General features: G+C 35.7%; 1 protein-coding gene and 2 pseudogenes across 1 annotated transcript; 2 read left to right on the plus strand and 1 right to left on the minus strand.

The window, feature by feature from the left end:
• Positions 1-293: 293 nt before the first annotated feature.
• Positions 294-3,221, minus strand: LOC114284683 (putative polygalacturonase At3g15720; annotated as a pseudogene).
• A 2,703-nt stretch (positions 3,222-5,924) lies between these two features.
• LOC114284684 (pectinesterase-like) lies at positions 5,925-9,691 on the plus strand. Its single transcript, XM_082890263.1, has 5 exons — positions 5,925-6,124; positions 6,241-6,401; positions 6,977-7,662; positions 9,315-9,464; positions 9,635-9,691. The coding sequence occupies exons 1-5, from the start codon at positions 5,925-5,927 to the stop codon at positions 9,689-9,691; spliced, it is 1,254 nt and encodes a 417-aa protein (XP_082746389.1).
• Positions 9,692-14,829: 5,138 nt separating this feature from the next.
• Positions 14,830-15,724, plus strand: LOC145800562 (exocyst complex component EXO70H1 pseudogene; annotated as a pseudogene).
• Positions 15,725-19,916: the final 4,192 nt, after the last annotated feature.

Here is a 19,916-nt window from a genome sequence, read left to right on the forward strand (position 1 = left end):
CTTATGAGTTTTCAATTGTCGTAAACCGTAGGCCACAACTTTTCCCTCTTGCATCAAGACACAACCAAGTCCATTCTCGGACGCATCATAGTAGACAGTGTAATTCAAATCTCTTTCCGGAATTATGAAAATCGATGCGGTAGTAAATTATGTATATACTAATCGATTTCATCATTAGTAAATTATGTATATACAAATATCAATTTCATCATTAGTAAATTAAAAAAAAAATGATAAACAACAACAACAACAAATGTACATAACGATATAAGGTATTGATAATAATGTATGTACTAATCCAAGGTATATACTCTTACTTCATTTTTGCAAGGGTCATGTGGACAATAATACTGGTTGATCAATATAGGGTTGTCTGTTTCAATAAGTATAATGTCAACAAAAGAAATTATCTTAGCATATCCAGACCCGCCCTAAAAAACACACAAAAAATCAACATATGAATTTGAGAAAAGGAATGGTGAACAAAATATATAATTAAGGCAAATAAAGTCAGATTAAATTAATTTCTAAACTTAGTTTGAGTTTCTTACTTGCCATGTCTTGATCCTTGCCCCACATTTTGAGTTCCATTGAAGGTACAATTGTTCACAAGTAGTTCTTCCACTGTAGCTACTTCCATTTTTTCCCAAGCTTCCAATGCTAACAAACAAAAGAAAAGAAATATATATATATATATATTCAAAAAATAACTCGTTGGAACTTAAATTTATTATTCTTATGAAAGTTTATGCATAATTTTTTCGTAAAATTATGTAGTGGAAGCAATTTTGTAAATAAGATTCATTTTAATGAGAATTTTGACCTTATTCCATGGCCTGGACCGCAATTTACGCCAGTAATGTTGATAAATTTGCAGCCATTAATCATAGCAATGCAGTCATCACCTACAATTATTGCAATTTTTTTTTTTTTTTGGATAAAATTCAAACAAGTAAATATGTACTGAGCAACAAACATCAAATGAAGGAAAACTGCTAAAAAGACCAAATAAAAAGTTTTTAAAAAATGAAACCAGTTCCAATGTAAGAATCGTGAATCTGAATACGGGTGGAATTGCTGATGTCAATGCCATCGGTGTTAGGGCTAGTTTTAGGTGCAGTTATATGAATGTTTGAGATGGTGGCAACTGCATAGTTGGTAATCGAAATGTGGTTATTTGCGCTATCGACATGCCTCAATCCACTTAGCTGAAGGTTGTTACACCGATTGAACGTCAAAGCCTGGCAATGAAAATTGTAACTGTTTGAGCTCAAACATCTTTAATTTAAGAATAATATGTGCTTCTAATACATGCTTATAACAATTTACTCTAATTTTTCAAGATACCCACCATGTAGTATTTTCTTAAACTCAAAGAGAATTTTTAAACTTGTTTAAAATAAAAATAAAAATATTGGGTTTAGGATCAAAGACGTTGATTTATTATTTTATAAAAAAAAAATTAATGTTTTTTTTTTTTAATAAGCATGCTTTCATGAGTATGAGCCAATAAACAATATAAATTGCCCGAGAGTAAAAATAGAAATTTTTACTTACAGCAGGCCTCGTCTTGCAATTTGTTCCCTGTAGATGAAAATTGAGAACACATGTAAGAAAATTTTCAAATGAGTAATGATGTACAAATAAAAATTCTATATAAATTTTTTTACAAGAATGATACAGTAAAATTAAATGAGCATAATCCAAACAATTTTGAATGTTTTAGAGCAAAGGAACAGGGATTTGAGACATATAGATAATCTCGTGCTATGCATAAGTTTAATTAGGATTAGATGAGATTAATAAGTAACACTCTATTTTGGATTGAGGGTTTGGTGGGAAAAGAAAAGATTCAAAGAGAATGAGATTTTTTTATCAACCCTTGTTTGTATGATTAATAAGGTGAATAATTTCAAGAAAGAAAGAAAATTGGTGAGAAAAACAAATAACTCCAAACGTAAGTCTTATTTTTCATCAAAAGTTGTAAGATTTATTGAAAAACTAAAATTACTCTTTACAAAAAAAATTATAATACCTAAACTAACACCCTAAACATAGAGGAAATTAAAATTTAAAAAAAAAAAAACACGTGTATCCTCCTCTTTTAATCATTGTCCATCCAAATAAAAAGTGAGAATTGCAATAATATTTTTTTTATTTATTTTCTAACCAAGATGAAAAACTCCAATTATTATTATTATTATTATTATTTTTTCTCACATCTAAACAGAACCCACCTTTGGACAGGAATCCCACCAAGATTTTCCAATGCCATCAATTTGTCCAGTTCCATTGACAATAAGCCCATCAACATTTGAGAAAACAAGCCAAGTATGAGAGTTAATATCACCAAAATTCATCATGTCTGGTGCTTTAATGTCACCCCAAACCTGTATTTCATCAATGAAAAAAAAGAGGAAAATTGCATTATAATCACAGCAGAATTGTTGGGTATTTTAAAGTTATTATATAAAAAAAGAATATTAATGTAAAAATAAGTCACAAAAACACAATAAACGTGAAACTTGCATGCAGTGTGTCTCTGTTTGGTTACTATTAAAAATTTTTTTCCGTCTATTTAAATAAAAGGGAAAAAAAAATTGCATGTTTGGGCAAAAAATCGTTACTAAAAAATATGCTAATTTAGATGACAAGATTAAAAAAAAAAAAAAAGAGTTGCTTTTTTAACAAGACACATCATCTTTGGCAAGTGCTTAAAGGTTATTTTTTATTTTTTAGTTTTGGTAAAAATTTTAAAGTTATTATTATTATTTTTTAAATTTCAAGTACTTTCAATTTTGAAGATCTAAAAACTGTATTTTTTTAAACACCAAAGACAATTCCAAACCCCACCCCAGCTTTTCAATATCAAAATGTAACGTTTTTACCAATAATTTTATCTTAAAAAATTATTAAAAAAAGGAAAAAGAATAAAATTATTAAAAACGTAATTGTTAAACCAGCCATGTGTCTCATCCTATGACTTGTTTCCGTATTAGTACTACTGACTTTAAAACAAGGGGGGGAAAAATATCAAGAAAAAATTGCAATATAAAGTACACACACACACATATAAATAAAATGATTTAAAATATAATTGAAAAAAATAAAATGAAAATCATGAGTTTTAATAAATAAATACCTGAACATAGAGGACTTGCATGGACCTTCAATCGGACCGGTTGCTTCACCAAGAATGTCTTGTTTCCAGGTATGATCATATTAGGACCGTTCGATGTTGATCCACAAGTTGCACTCCATGCCTTCAAAAAATGCCTTTCGTTTTTGACAAATTAAAATAATTAAGACGTTACTAATCTATAAAATATAGAATAAAAAATAAAAAATATTTGAAAGCCAACACCGCCGAAGCCAACTCTATGACCTAGGCACGTTCTATGTGGATAGAATTATTTTTTCCAAGCTAGATGATTTAAATCACTCAGAGTAGGCATATGGAACGTTATAGCATAGTTGTATTTTATAAAACACATAATTCAAAACAGTTTTTTAAAATTTTGTCACATAATTTTGATTTTCAAAAATATTACCTAAATAAAATAAATATATCATCATAACAGCTAATCAATTTTTGTAACCAATTAATATTTTTCATTCAACGAACAATTCAAAAATTGAAATATAATGCACGCGTATAATATGTATACCACCAAATCCATATGAAACCACCATCATCAGTCATGGTCATAAATAAAAGTTTTATTTTTCTGATCAAAATCAAAAAAATTAATAATAATAAAACACTTACAAATTGAGTCCATCTCATCTCTAGTATAAGCATTCTAAATTTGATTCTATGACAAGATTAAAAATAAATAAATAAATAAATAAAAATTCCTAATAAAATAGGACACTAAAAATTGTGTAAACATACCTATTAGAGTATTGTTAAGGTCATATGTAATTATGCGGACATTTGGGGATGAGTTATAAAATGTCAAAAAGTCTCTTTTTATTTTAAAGTTTGATGGTCTGGGAACTCTCAAGGCCTAGCTCATTTATGAACCGACCTCACGAGCCAACTCAAGGAAGGATGTCGAGGAACTCACCCTTCACCCCTCAATTTTAGTCAAGGACTATAAGAAAGTTGATATAAGTTTCGAATTCGGAACTTTCAGTTACGCAAACCGTTATCTTATTAAACTGATCTAATCCTTGGGTTAAAGTCACGTATTTTTTTATGATCAGTTAAAAAAAAGTCAAACAATACATAAAGAAAATTGTCTCACAAAAAATGATTTTTTGAGCGACTTCCCAAATCTCTTTTTTAAAGCTTTTTAAAAAGTCAAAAAATTTAAAAATTACTAAAATCAAGAACACTGTATATCCAAAAAAAAGAATCACAAAAGTGACTATAATTTATAATGTATGAATTAGATTTATTTTATGTGCGGCTTAACCATATCAAATCAAAGTATACACCGTAAATTTAAATTTTATATACGTTTAATTTTTCATTTTTTTTTGTTACAAAACAATTATATTGCCAAATAGATCAAGAGCAATTCTTAAAATGACAAATACTCATAATATTCAATCTAACGTTCAAATTAATTTAAAATCTGAATTATACCATACAAAGGTGGGGGAAAAAAACAAATCAAGAGAAAAGTGAATAAAATAAAAGTACTTTTTTTTCACTTTTTTTCTTCTCCACAAATTCACCCTTATTTTGTTTTTTTGAAAAAATTCAAATAGAGCCTAAATTACCATAATATAATTATATTAAACTTGTAGAACTTTGTGTAATTTTTTTAAACTTCAAAAGATATTAGTGTAGTTTATTTTTTTATTTTTTTAATTTGAAATTTTAATTTGGATGGAATTAACCTTATGTCACTATTGATTATAATTACAACTCATACTCTACACATGTTCTAATCTTTAAAAAAAGAAAAGAAAAGAAATTACTGCATATAAAAAATGAGATTAAGGAAACTGCCACGTTTCATCTTCTATTGATAATTTCAATAATGCCTATTATTATAAAATAAAAAAAAAATAATATATGTGACCAATAAAAGAAATTTCCATAATAATGTTGAATACAACCATATCAATAAAATCTATCAAAAAGTTTTTTCCATAATAACGATAAAATAATATCAATAAAACCTATCAAATTCCACGTTTCAGCGTTTTTTTTACTTTCCTAAACCATGCAACGTGTTTTCAAACAATATAAGCTGTAAAAATTATATTTATAATTATTATTATATAATATAAGCAAAAACATTGTAGTATCTTTGAGGTTCAAAAGCTCAATACATATTTTTTAAATATATTTTCTTAATTTTATAACACTTGGAATACACATGTCATTTTATGATTAGTCCAAAATATACTTAATAATTGCCAAAAAGCTGATTTTTTCGAGAAAACCATGCAATATATAATGAAATTTTATGATGTTTACGTAACTTTAAGGAAAGTTTAGTAATAGGTTGTGTTATTATATGGTTGAAATAAATCATCTGACTAGGCAAACAAAGAGCATGGACGTAGCTTTATCCATTGCAGTGGATACATACTTTATTTTTTGAGGAAAATTCTTTATAGATTTCTTACCAAATTTAATTATATCCAGATAAAAAAAAAAATGAATCTAATGACTGATAAGAAAATTCTACTCACAAGAAAATCTAATAAAAATCTAATGGATGATGAGAAAATTCTATTCATAAGAAAATCTAATAAAAAAATTGGATTATGTATAACATCAAGTGGAAAGATGAAAAGTCCAGTCGTCTATCCAATCCAAAATTAATTTTTTTGGCAATTCTTATTGTAAAATTGTTCTATATAAGAACCATGCACACCATGCAAAGTCACTACATTCTTTACAAAGTACTCATAAACTCTATCCATATAGTTTAAGTCAATCTCAGTTTTAAATCCTTGCAATGGAGTCAAAGTTTGCTTCTTCCTCATCCATCGTCTTCATCGTCGTTGTGTTCTTCTTTTTGTGCTCAACTCAAACCACCATTTCACTTCAGACCAACATTATCTTCAATGCAACAGTTGCACAAGATGGCTCGGGAAATTACAGACACATCAACGATGCGATTGCTGCTGCTCCTATGCATATCAGTGTAACCAACAGGTATTATTTAACAACTGACAACAAACTTTCAGTACTTAAAAAAAAAAAGAAAAGAAGAAAGATATTATTGAAAAAAGTAAAACAAAATTATTTACTACGTTTTATGAATATGATAGGTATTATATCCGCGTCAAGCCGGGGGTTTACAGTGAATATGTGGTGGTGGGAGAGGACAAGACTAACATTGCTCTGATTGGTGATGACGCTGCCACCACAAAAATTACGGGTAACCGGAGTAATGCCATGGGATTTGGAACTCCACAGTCTGCTACAATGAGTAAACTTCACTCACTCTCTTGCAAGCAATTCTATTTTGGTTGTTTTTTAGTTTGCATGTGTTTAGGGTTGATGAAGTAATTTTTTTTACCAGTATGTTTTTAAAAAGTTAAATCTTTTTGCATGAAAAAAGTTGGAAAAACAAGTGTTGATAATATTTATTGAGGAAATTACAAATCAGTTTATTTTTATAAAAATATTTATAGATTAGTAAAAAAATGTATTAATATTAATAATTAAAATCATAAGTTTTTCAATGAATTTGTAATTATTTTTCTAACACTATATGGGTTGTAATTTTTCCATATTTATTTTTGAATCTAGCCTGCATGGTTGAAGTTTTGGTTATATTCTCATCATCCTCTTTAGCCTAACATATGTATACATTTTCAGTAATGAATTTATGGTTGAAATTGAATTGATATATTGTGAGGTTTAAACTTAAATGAATTTGAAACACATATTGATATTTTTGAGTAAAATTCTAAATATATAGTATGTTTCTTAATAACCGGATATTCGGAGTACCTTGACTAATCTCGAATTCGAATTACTGATAGATTTTTGTTTTTACAGCTGTTGATGGGGAAGGCTTTATCGGCCAGTCTTTAACCATTGAGAACTCAGCTCCAATAAACAGTGGTCAAGCAGTTGCACTCAACAACAATGCAAATCACTCCGCATTTTACAAGTGCATTTTCATGGGTTACCAAGACACCCTATTGGCAAACACAAATTCACAGTTTTACAAAAACTGTGAAATTTCAGGCACTGTCGATTTCATTTTTGGTTTTGCCTCAGCCGTGTTCCAAGATTGTGGCATCTACGTTCGTCGACTCTCACCTGCTAATGTGATTACCGCTAACGGTGGGAAACCCAATCCAGCATCGACTAATTTTGGATTTTCATTCCAAAATTGCACAATCAACGTTGCACCAGAACTTAGGTCACGCAAAAAGGAAGTGAAGGCTTTTCTAGGGCGGCCGTGGCAAAATTATGCCACGGTAGTGTTCATGGAATCGTATTTGGATGAAATCGTGCCACCGGAGGGATGGACATGGTGTTGTAATAACACGATTTTGATGTTCGCGGAGTACAATAACCGAGGCCCCGGGGCAAATACTAGTAGAAGGGCAAAATTGTCAGGGTATAAGGTCTTCCAAAGTGCAGCTGAAGCTACCCCTTTTACAGTGTCTAAGCTCATTGATGGAGATTCATGGATCCCTCAAACTGGCATACCCTATAGGGGTGGTTTAAATAGTGTGTGAAACTATTTTTCTTTTTTCTATCATTAATTTACAATAAGGAACACAAAATACCACGCAATTGATGTGGTCATGGAATTTAATATATGTTATTTTAGTGGGTAGTTTGTTTTGAAATAATATTTTAATTGCAGTTGCATTATTTTATCACTCTCTATATAAATTTTGTGAATCATGAAAGCTTTCGTTGTTAGACACAACGGCCAAATTGGTAGTCACGAAATATTATGTGGTATTGTCTATGTAGTACTTAAGACGTAATGAAAAATTCTGTTATTAGGATAATATTTGACTCACTTTGTTAAGTGGTTGAGAGACAAAAAGACTCAATAGGAGACATAGAAAAGAGATGAAAGGGAATGAACTATAACAAAGTAAATTACATTGGCGTCCCAAAGAATTGAAAAAAATATAATAAGTTTTACAATTTTTATATAATTTTATTGATTTTTTTTTTTAGTAAGGCCAATGAAATTAAAACTATTGCAAGTGGTGTGAAAACATAAAGACAAATAAGATAAAATATGCATTTTAACATAAAAGTGATGATAAAATTATTTTTTATTTATATGACTAACCAATTATTGATAAAAAAAATATATATTAATTAAGTATTATTAGTCCATTAACCTACTTAACTCTCAGACCAGACCTCTTATTGTTGGTGACAACCATAAGCTGTAGGTGTGTGACATGTTTTAGCAGTCTTCATTCCTCTTTCTTCTAATCATAGCTTGTGAATTGTCAATTGTGCAAAGAAGTCAATTAAAATCCTTTTTTTTTTTTCTTTCTCTCGATGGATACTGTGCCAACAATTGCTATGTTAAGTTTTTGATTTAATTGATTGGGTACTGTGTAGTTGTCTATATTTTTGTACATTTGGATGAGTCTGTAAAATTTAATTGACTTCAATGGTTGTTTTAGTGCCCCATGTACTTGATTGAGAGTACTCCATTTTGCATAGAACCTGGAATTTGTACACTGTTTTCGATGGGATGAGAACAAATATGTCTTTCTCAAAGTTTACTTTGAATAGTAGCTGTGTTGGATAGAAATATGATCACATGTATATTTCAATCTAGTTACTAACCTTTCACAAGAGAATGGACTTGTAATTTTTTGTGGACATCCAAATTCTTTTACCTCTGTTTTCATGTGTTTTACATACTCATCCAATTATTCTGATTATAGAGATTGAGTGGTTACATGCCACTTGGAGGTGCATTCCTAGACTAAAATTAATTTTATATTTTGCTCTACTGGAATGAATTTGACATTGACTCTATATTGCCTACTGAACTGATCTGTAGTTCTGATGGTCTAAATAATTTACTCTCTAGTTTCAAATTCTAAAACTGTGTTTGGATCTTGGATTTGTGCAGGGAAAAGTGAATGAAATAGAAGCTAATTTATTTTCACAAATTCCTTCTTATCTTTTCCATCCGCAAATCCTTTCACAATCCAAGACCCAAAAACAACATTGAAGTAATTAATTTTCTTCACCTCTAATGGTCTCATTGGTGCATAAGCTGTGTCTTTTGATGCTGTCAATTTGTTTTGGTCATAAATTTTTCTGCTGCTTTATTTTCAAGCACTGTTAAATATTGGCTTTTAATACGTTTTTTCTTTTTCAAACAAATTTCCATTAGGTGGCACCATATAACACATTTTACTCACAATTGGAGGTGCACATGGACCAAGTTGTTATTGAGGCAACTATTAACAGATGGGATGACCTTGTGGCACTAGGAGTGGTTGATCCACATGATACATTATCGCATCTTGAAGGCATGCCTGATGTACAAGCTGAGTCAGTTCACAAATTTTTTGGTATGTTTTTTTATTTTGGTAGACCAAATTTCCAAGTGTTATTTTGTTAGTTTGTTTTTCCTATTCATCCACTCTTGTTACTTTCCATTTTTGGCATATCTTCAGCTTAAATGCATTTTTATTGTTTAAATCTGAACAGTGCATGAACCATGATCTCTCCCTAATATTTTACAGCATTGCTCCTTTTGGGGTTTGATCTGAAGAATTTGTATCATAAACGAAAATATCTTTTGATAAAAGATCTTGAGTACAGAGTTTACTATTTATACCAGATTAGAGATTGTTATGTAGCTATCCTATATCTAACTATGTAACAGAAAACAGTTACAACAGACTTGATACAACTCAACTTGATACAACTGAACTAACTGAACTGAGCCTATCTAATTACAGTGCTTGAGCTTTATTTGTTCAGCTTGTGTGGCTGTGGCTGTTACCTCATCAGGCCCCCGCAAGCGAAGAGGGGAGGCACGAACCATGAGCTTGTGCTGAAGATAAGCAAAGCGAGCAGAGGAAAGAGGCTTAGTGAAGATATCAGCAAGTTGGCCAGAAGAACCAACATGTTTGACAACAAGTTTCTTGGAAACTACCTGTTCACACACATAATGATAATCCACAACGATATGTTTTGTGTCGGCATGGAAAACAGGATTTGAGGCCAAGCTGATCACCGAAAGATTATCGCACCAAAGCGTAGGCACACCAGAAGGTAGATGTAACTCAGTAAGAAACATCTGAAGCCAAGTTAGTTCAAGAAGCAGCCTGAGCAAGAGCCCTGTATTCTGCTTCAGTGGAGGAACGAGATATAGTGCTCTGCTTCTTAGCAACCCAAGATACAAGATTTGAACCGAGAAAAACACAATACCCAGAGGTAGATTTGCGGTCATGCACATTGCCAGCCCAATCCGCATCCAAAAAGGCATGAAGATCCAATGAACCAGCAGTAAAAATAAGGCCATAATGCAGAGTACCATGAAGATAACGTAGAAGCCTCTTGACAAGATTAAAGTGAGCCACAATTGGAGCATGCATAAATTGACACGCATGATTGACAACAAATGCAATGTCAGGTCTGGTAAACCACCCACCAAGCTACGATGTAAAGCAAGCTGAGCAAAGGGAGTGGAAAGATCAAGAGAAGAGGAAGGCTTAGTAGCCATAGGAGAAGCATAAGATTTACAGTTTGTCATGCCAGCTTTGGCAAGTATTTCAGAGGCATACTTGCGTTGAGACAAAAACAGACCATCTGAAGTAGGTAACAAAGATATACCAAGAAAATAAGCAATGAGACCCAGTTCTTTCATGGAAAATGCAGAATGCATATGGGTGATAAGCTTGGCAATTTGAGCAGAGTCACTCCCAGTAATAAGAATGTCATCCACATACACCAACAACAGAATGATTGAAGAAGAAGAGTGATGAATGAATAAAGATGAATCACAACGACTGTTAACAAAGCCAGAAGTGAGTAAAAATGAGGAAAAAGTGGAGTACCATGCATGTGGAGCCTGTTTAAGACCATAAAGAGCTTTTTCCAATTTACACACATGGGAAGGATAAATAGAATCTGCAAAACCAGGTGGCTGTTCCATAAACACTTATTCCTCAAGAATGCCATGAAGAAAAGCATTTGAGATATCCAGTTGCTTAATTGGCCAGTTGAAGTGAAGAGCAACACTAAGAAAAATACGGACAGTGGGTTGTTTAGCCACAAGGCTAAAAGTTTCATGATAATCAATGCCTTCCTCCTGAAGATATCCCTTAGCAACCAATCGAGCTTTATGGCGAGCAACAGAGCCATCAGAATTTTTCTTGAGACGAAAAACCCATTTGAAGCCAATAACATGTTTGTGACTAGGAGGAGGAACCAAAACGCAAAGTCTTTTGGCGTTGATTAGCTTGAAATTCTTCAGACATAGCAGCAGCCCAAGCAGGGATAGTAAGAGCCTCAGACCATGTGAAAGGTTTAATCAGAGAAGAATCAGGAGAAGAAGAAACAGTCAAATGAATGTGAAGATTATGTTTAGACCGAGTGACCATGGGATGTGTAAAACAAACTGATGTATTATTGATTGATATATTGATGTGTATATTACAAGATTGTTATGTATATTTTGTATATTACAAGCTATTATATAGGAGAGGATTTGGGAGTAGGTGAGGTAGGTGAGTGGTGGTAGTGGATGGTAATGGAGGTGGTGGGTGGTAGTGGAGATGGTAGGTGGAGTTGGTGGTGTGGTAATTTACACAATTTACAATTTACATTAACAGCCCCCCTCAAACTCAAGGAGGATAGGCACTAGCCAACTTGAGTTTGGAGAGAGTCACAAAACAGAAAAATAAACTGAAAAATAAAACGGGATAGGAGACACGGTATGGTCGTGTCAGACCGATGTAGCAGACAGTTTATGGGGTCATGTCGGACCGTTGTAGCAGACACTGTGTGGTCGTGTCAGACCGTTGTAGAAGACAGTTTATGGGGTCATGTCGGACCATTGTAGCAGACACTGTGTGGTCGTGTCAGACCGTTGTAGAAGACAGTTTATGGGGTCATGTCGGACCATTGTAGAAGGACAGTTTACGGGGTCATGTCGGACCGTTGTAGAAGACAGTTTACGGGGTCATGTCGAACCGGTATAATGTATTATTGATTGATATATTGATGTGTATATTACAAGATTGTTATGTATATTTTGTATATTACAAGCTATTATATAGGAGAGGATTTGGGAGTAGGTGAGGTAGGTGAGTGGTGGTAGTGGATGGTAGTGGAGGTGGTGGGTGGTAGTGGAGATGGTAGGTGGAGTTGGTGGTGTGGTAATTTACACAATTTACAATTTACATTAACAGCCCCTCTCAAACTCAAGGAGGATAGGCACTAGCCAACTTGAGTTTGGAGAGAGTCACAAAACAGAAAAATAAACTGAAAAATAAAACAGGATAGAAGACACGGTATGGTCGTGTCAGACCGATGTAGCAGACAGTTTATGGGGTCATGTCGGACCGTTGTAGCAGGACAGTTTACGGGGTCATGTCGGACCGTTGTAGAAGACAGTTTACGGGGTCATGTCGGACCGTTGTAGCAGACACTGTGTGGTCGTGTCAGACCGTTGTAGAAGACAGTTTATGGGGTCATGTCGGACCATTGTAGCAGACACTGTGTGGTCGTGTCAGACCGTTGTAGAAGACAGTTTATGGGGTCATGTCGGACCATTGTAGAAGGACAGTTTACGGGGTCATGTCGGACCGTTGTAGAAGACAGTTTACGGGGTCATGTCGGACCGGTATAACAGAGGTTGTGGTGGTGCACAGTGCGCCATGAGCGACTTATACATGATACTGTGTATAACCCCCCCTCAAACTCAAATAGGTGTAAAGATAGAAACCTAGTTGAGGTTGAAACAAAGGGATTGATAAAGCTGACCGGTGTAGAAGACACTGTATGAGTGTGTATATAGGCTGCCCAAAAAATATACATGGATGTAGATATCGAGCCCTCAAAAGTCGGGCCCTCAAAAGGTGTGCCCGCACCCTAAAAAGGCGTGCTATCAAAAGGCGTTCCCGATTCATCAAAAGGCGTGCCATGAAAAGGCGTGCCAGGTTGTCGGCGTCAAGAGGCGCGCGATGCGCGTGGCTGCTTCTGTGTCATGGTCTTTATAAACCGAAGCGGAGGAGGCAGAAACTGAGACAGAAAAACTGAGAGAGACCTCTGAAAAATTCTTCGTTTTGCTGAGAAAGAGAGGTCGTTTTGCTGAAAAATTCTTCGTTTTGCTGAGAAAGAGAGGTCGTTTTGCTGAGAGAAAATGGCCTCGTCTTCCCGTGGACTGCTCACCCTCTTTCCCGATCTCAATGAGTCCACAGGAGAGAGAGCTGGTGCGGTGGCCAGTGAAACTCAACCAAGCGCTTCCGGTTTTGCTCCGTTGAACTTTCCGATGCGGTCTGTGGAGCAAAGAATGGCAGTGCAGTCGGATGTGGAGGCCAATCAGTATACATTGAAGTCATGTGTGGAAACCATGACTGCGGTGACAAACTTGTCGAACCGGCTGCAGAGTAGGGCAAATGAGGTGCAGCAGTTAAACTCCCAGCTGGCTCTGCTCCAACGCATGTATAAGGATGCGCGAGCAGAGATAAGCGTGCTAAGGGCAGAAAACAAGGAGCTGAAGCGGAAGGCCACCGTGATGTTCCGATTTGGAGGGCCGCCATATGTTGCAGTGGAGGAGCAGGGTGGAGTGATCGTGCCCAGTGGAGTGGGAAACACGGAGGCAACACCGGCAAGAGTCGCCCAGGACGGAGGTAAGAAGAAGAGACCGGCGGCAGAGTAGGTCGGTGGGTGGCTGTCTGTAGAAAAGAAAAACAAAGCTGTTGTTGTGGTGATGTTTGTGTATTTTTGTTGTTGTTGTTGTTGTTTTTTTTTTTTTTTTTTTTTTTTGTGTGTAAAATGTGGATCAGGGTGGAGCCCGATATGAATAAAATGAGTGTATTGTGCAAATCTGTATTTTTTTTTTTTTTTTTTTTTTTTTAAGAAAAAAAGAAAGATGAAAAAAAAAATAATAATAATAAATAAAGAAAGTGGAGCAACGGGAGTGGACAGCTGGCCCATTACGTTGGTGAAAACCAAAAGAGCAGAAGAGCACCATTGCGGTGGTTGTGTGATATAGTTTTAATATTTCAGTGAGTGGGAGGCATGATGGGTTATATGAAAAGATGGGAACAAGGCCATGTGGATTAGGGAATGGCGAGGATAATGGGTGGTGGGAGTGGAAAAAGTAAAGAGAGAGAGAAAATGCTTTTGATTGGATTTGAGAAAATGCTCTGGAGAGATAGGCCCACAGAAAATCATCATCTGGAGAGATAGGAGAGAGAGAAAGCAAAGGGTTCCGGAGATGGGGTCGGTCCATGTCTGGGTGGTGGAATAGAGAGTCTGGCAGAGGATGGTGGCGGAGACGCCGGAGTACAAGGCTGCGACGCCTTCGGGCTGGAAGATCTTCACCCCAACCGAGAGGAGACCCACCTTAGGCGGCGGCTGCGGTACCGGAATGTGGAGGTTGCTAGGGGCGGAGACGGCGGTGGAGTCCATGGAGAGAGAAAGAGAGATTGCCCTCCTTGAGGTTGATCTGGCCAGATCCAGATCCAGAACAGGTACCGAAAGCTGAAGGAGAGAAGACGTGGTTGGTCTGACCCAACAACAACTGGTGGGTCGCGAAGGAATTATGCCGAGGAAAGGAATGAGAAGCCTTTTCTTTACCACGAAGGCGTCACCATCGTCTTCAATTTCACACTACCCTTCCCCTAGACTCAGCTTTTCCGAATCAGTCATGGACCGAAGAGAAGCTGATGGAGATTGCGATGAAGCGGCTTCAGAAGGAGTTTTATCAGATTCTGTCGATAAATCGAGCTCATTTGGATCCTGAATCTGTCTCGGCTAGATCATCGCTTGCCTCGACGAGATCTAGCGTGTCTGATTATAAGGATGATGATGCGCCTGAGGATGAGATTCGGATCGCAGCTAATGCTATTGAAGAAGGTGAGCATGAATCCACTGTTGCGATGACTGATCTGAGATCAATTGCGGAGTGTATGATATCATCTGGATATGGAAAAGAATGCGTGAAGATATATAAGATTATACGAAAACCGATAGTCGATGAAGGTATATATCGACTCGGAGTTGAGAAATTGAGCTCTTCGAAGATTCATAAGATGGATTGGGAGAGGTTGGAGATGAAAATCAACAATTGGTTGAATGCTGTGAAGAGTGCCGTGAAGACGCTTTTCAATGGAGAGAAAATTCTCTGTGATCACGTCTTCGCATCATCTGAATCCATCAGAGAGTCATGTTTCGCGAAGGATCCGAGAAGGGTGGGGAGGAAGGGGTGGGTCGGGTTGGATAAGCGGGGGAATGTATGTGTAGAGGTCCGGCGGGCGGCCAAGGCGAGGCTGCCGCCCGCCGGTGAAGCGGAATTACTAGTTTCTCAACCTTGCTCTGATACCATGTAAAACAAACTGATGTATTATTGATTGATATATTGATGTGTATATTACAAGATTGTTATGTATATTTTGTATATTACAAGCTATTATATAGGAGAGGATTTGGGAGTAGGTGAGGTAGGTGAGTGGTGGTAGTGGATGGTAGTGGAGGTGGTGGGTGGTAGTGGAGATGGTAGGTGGAGTTGGTGGTGTGGTAATTTACACAATTTACAATTTACATTAACAGGATGAGTGTTAAGAGAAGAAACTAAAGAAGCATAAGCACTTAAATCAATGCGAACAGAATCAATAGGAAGGGAGGAGTGCGAAAGATCAGCAGCTGAAGTGATAGGAGCCGCTATAGGCACAGTAGGAGGAGGATTAGGAACAGTAAGAGCAGTGGCAGGAGGAACCAGAGTAGCAGCACCAGCTGGAGAGATAGGAGCAGTAGAAGATACAGCAGTAGCAGGACCAGGAATAGCACGAGCAGTGGTATGAATAGACACAGGAGCAGCTGCAACTGGACAAAAAACAGAAGGCCTAGGACTAGGAGCAGAGAAGTGAGACAGAGAGGATGGGCTAGAATGAGGTGGCCAAAAGAAATCATGAAGTTGAGATAAAGAAGGAACAATAGAGGGAGGTAGAGAAGAGTGAGAGACAAAAGGAAAGATAGTCTCATCAAAGATAACATGCCTAGAAAGAAAGACTTTCCCTTAAATTGGATCAAAACACCTATAGCCCTTAATGGAAGGATGATAGCCAATAAACACACATGGCACAGACCTGGGTTGGAGTTTGTGGGAAGTGTAAGGTTTGAGCCAAGGAAAACATCGACAACCAAAACTTTTGAGAAAAATAAAATCAGGAGATTGATGAAACAACATCTCAAATGGAGTCTTATTATGCAATTTGGAACTAGGTAATCGATTGATAAGAAACACAACAGTGGCTAGTGCATCAAACCAAAAGGAGAATGGTAGGGCTGATTGATGAAGAAGAGTAATAGTAGTAGTAATTAAATGTCTATGTTTGCGCTCAGCTACTCCATTCTGAGGAGGAGTATGAGGACATGAGAGTTGATGGATAACACCATGGTTTTTAAGAAATTGCTCAAATTGAGTGCCAGTAAACTCACCACCACAATCAGTGCGAAACACTTTAAGTTTAGTGTCAAATTGAGTCTCAACAAACACTTTAAACTCTTGAAATTTGGAAAACACTTCACTTTTATTACACATAGGATATATACCCAAGTAAACTTGCTAAACTCATCCACAAACAGAACATAGTATTTAAAACTAGAATTAGAACAGGAGAATGGACCCCATACATCACTATGAATAACAGAGAGAGGCTTATTAACAGAGGAATTTGACAAAGTAAAAGGGAGTCTATGACTCTTAGCTACAGCACAATGTGTGCATAAGGTTTTATTACAATGAGAGGAAACATGTAACTGATAGTTCTGAAGCAACACATGAAGCTTTTGGGAAGAATGATGACCTAGCCTTGTGTGCCAAACAGTTGTTGAAGCAGAATTAGTGGCAATACAAGCAGGTGGAGATGAACCGGCTTGTGTTGGAGAGAAAATTTGGGAGAAGGAATGGTAGATGGAATTTGATAAAGGCCATGCCTATGGACCCCTTTGTAAAGAGGGATCGAAGTAGTCTTGTCCTGAATCACAAAAGACTTGTCATCAAAAGTAATAGTAATCATTATTAGATGTGAGCTGATGAACAGAAAGAAGATTGGAGGATAGAGAAGGTACATGAAAAATATTATTAAGCTTGAAAGGATGAGAAGGAGTGGGAAGAATACCTTGACCTGTATGTTGTATGGGAATGGAGTTACCATTGCCCACAGCGACTTGGTCAGAACCGTAATATGGTTGATAGTGATGTAGATTATCAAGATCTGGAGTAACATGAGTTGTAGCTGCAGAATCAACATACCAATTGGCAGTTGATGAAGATGAAGGTACACTAGCAACAAAAGCAGTTTTAGGAGAAGAATTAGAAGAAGGAGCTGCGGTATAAGAAGAATCCATCCTATACCGACAATCAATGGCTGTGTGATTAGGCTTGCCACAGATTTGACATATCAAAGAATTAGAAGAGGAATTTTGTTGTGAAAGCTGGTACTGAGATGAAGAGACATATCTGCCTCCTCCATTTCTACGATTGAAAGGACCTCCTCTTTGAAAATATCGTCCACCTCTATTAGAAGATCCTTCTCTGTAACCAGTGGATTTATGTCCTCGATAACCAAAATGAAATTTAGATCCTTGATCTTTGGTTGCAGAATATGCAACGGTGAGGTCTGAAAGAGACGAAGACAGTTGTGATTCAGATTCAACATGCAAAGCCTCTGAACACAAAAGAGAGGACAAATTTGACATGGTGATTGGTTCAGGTCTTGCTCGTATTGCTGTCTTCAAAGAGTTGTACTCTGCTGGAAGACCATTTAAAACAATGAGAATCAAATCCTCTTCCTCAACCGGAGAAGAAACAAGAGCTAATTGATCTGATATTGTTTTGATTTGGAGTAGATAATCCTCCATTGATAAGGATTTCTTGGAAACAGCATTGAGTTTGTTCTTGAGTTGATGAATATGTGATCTGGATAATGAGGTAAATCTTTTAGTGAGAAGAGTCCAGACTTCACAACTTGTAGAACAGTGTAGAACAGATGTAAACACAGCAGGAGTGAGAGTTGCAGTGATGCAACTTAACAGATGAGAATCAACTTGTTTCCATGTGAGAAACTCTGAATTGGTACTCTCTTTGCCAGTAGAATCATGAATGAGTGCAGGAGGACATGGAGAAGAACCATCAACATAGCCAATGAGATTTGTAGCTTGAAGTATGTTCTGAAACTGACTTTTCCAGATCAAAAAATTTGTAGAATTCAATTTGATTGTAACAAATGAATTCAAATTGTTAATCAGAAGAACAAGGTTGGCTGGTAGAGGTAAAGACGCAGACTCCATTGAAGGATCTTGAAGAAGCTTGACTCGTTGGAGTTAACAAGCTCTGATACCATGAAGAATTTGTATCAGAAATGAAAATACCTTTTGATAAAAGATCTTGAGTACAGAGTTTACTATTTATACAAGATTAGAGTTTGTTATGTAGCTATCCTATATCTAACTATGTAACAGAAAACAGTTATAACAGACTTGATACAACTCAACTTGATACAACTGAACTAACTGAACTGAGCCTATCTAATTACAATGCTTGAGCTTTATTTGTTCAGCTTGTGTGGCTTCAGCTTGTGTGGCTGTGGCTGTTATCTCATCATGATCTTAATCTATATGCTAATATTTCTTGTTAAATTTTGTGATCTTGTTCTTTGTGCATAGATACCAAACTGCTTTGAAGGTGAATCTTCTGGGTCCACAAAAGCCAATCCATTTCCATTACAAGATGTGTAGATGTCGTCTCAGCATAGAAATGTATGTGCACAGAGCCATGCTGATCATTGACATGGCCATTTGATTTCTGTTTCTAGTAATGGATATGCATATTTACCTACTTATCCCAAAAAAAAAAGAAAAAAAAGAATGAGTTTTCATTATATACCTTTTGGAAGTGATTCTATACAATTCTAAATCAGTCTTAATTACATTGAATTTTTTTTTATTAAACATAATTATTTTGTCTCAGCACGATAACTTAGGGGAGATCAAGCAAATTTTGAAGGAAATGCAACTTGAAGACAGCCGGAAGCATGAATTATCAAGCGCACTGCATGTATACTTCAAGGAATGGTTATATGGTAATCATCAATACTCTTAATCATTTTTTGCATTTTATACAGAATGTATGCTGGGTATACTGGAGATGGGTATCTGGATATACCCTGACCTGAGTGAAAGAAAATTATTAGTAAATTGAATTTCCAATCAGTAAGAGGTCAACTACCCTACCCTTAAAATCCCTTATTAAAATTCTTAGAGGATATTTAAATCCTCACCTTTTCTTTCTTTTTATTATTTACTTATTTGTGAATCCAAACAGAGAATTTTATGACTCTGAATTCTCAAATTCCTTTTTGCCTTCAAATTCTTTCCCAACCTTCTCATCCAAACACACACACCTATTCGAATAATTCTCTTACGCTGCGTTTGGTTGGAGAATTTGGGAAGGGATTTGAAAAGGAAAAGAAAAAGATGAGTGAAATGTCTTTTTCCTTTTTTTTTCCAAATCTCTTCCCAAATCACTTAACCAAATACAGCGTTAAGAACACAATGATAAAAAAAATTCCTTCTGTTCAATAAACAACTTCTGTACTATTTGCACATCTATTTTTCTGTATTATTGTTCGAAGAATTAGATAAAAGATAAGGTTTAACTCGCTTTTCTATTGATTTTTTTGATGTTTTGGCAGCATCAGGAAACATCCGACAGCTTTACTGCTTAGAAGGTGATTGAAACTAGTGATAATGT

Source organism: Camellia sinensis, chromosome 10 (genome assembly GCF_055761805.1).
Source record: "Camellia sinensis isolate YWXY chromosome 10, ASM5576180v1, whole genome shotgun sequence".
Taxonomy (NCBI): Eukaryota; Viridiplantae; Streptophyta; class Magnoliopsida; order Ericales; family Theaceae; genus Camellia; species Camellia sinensis.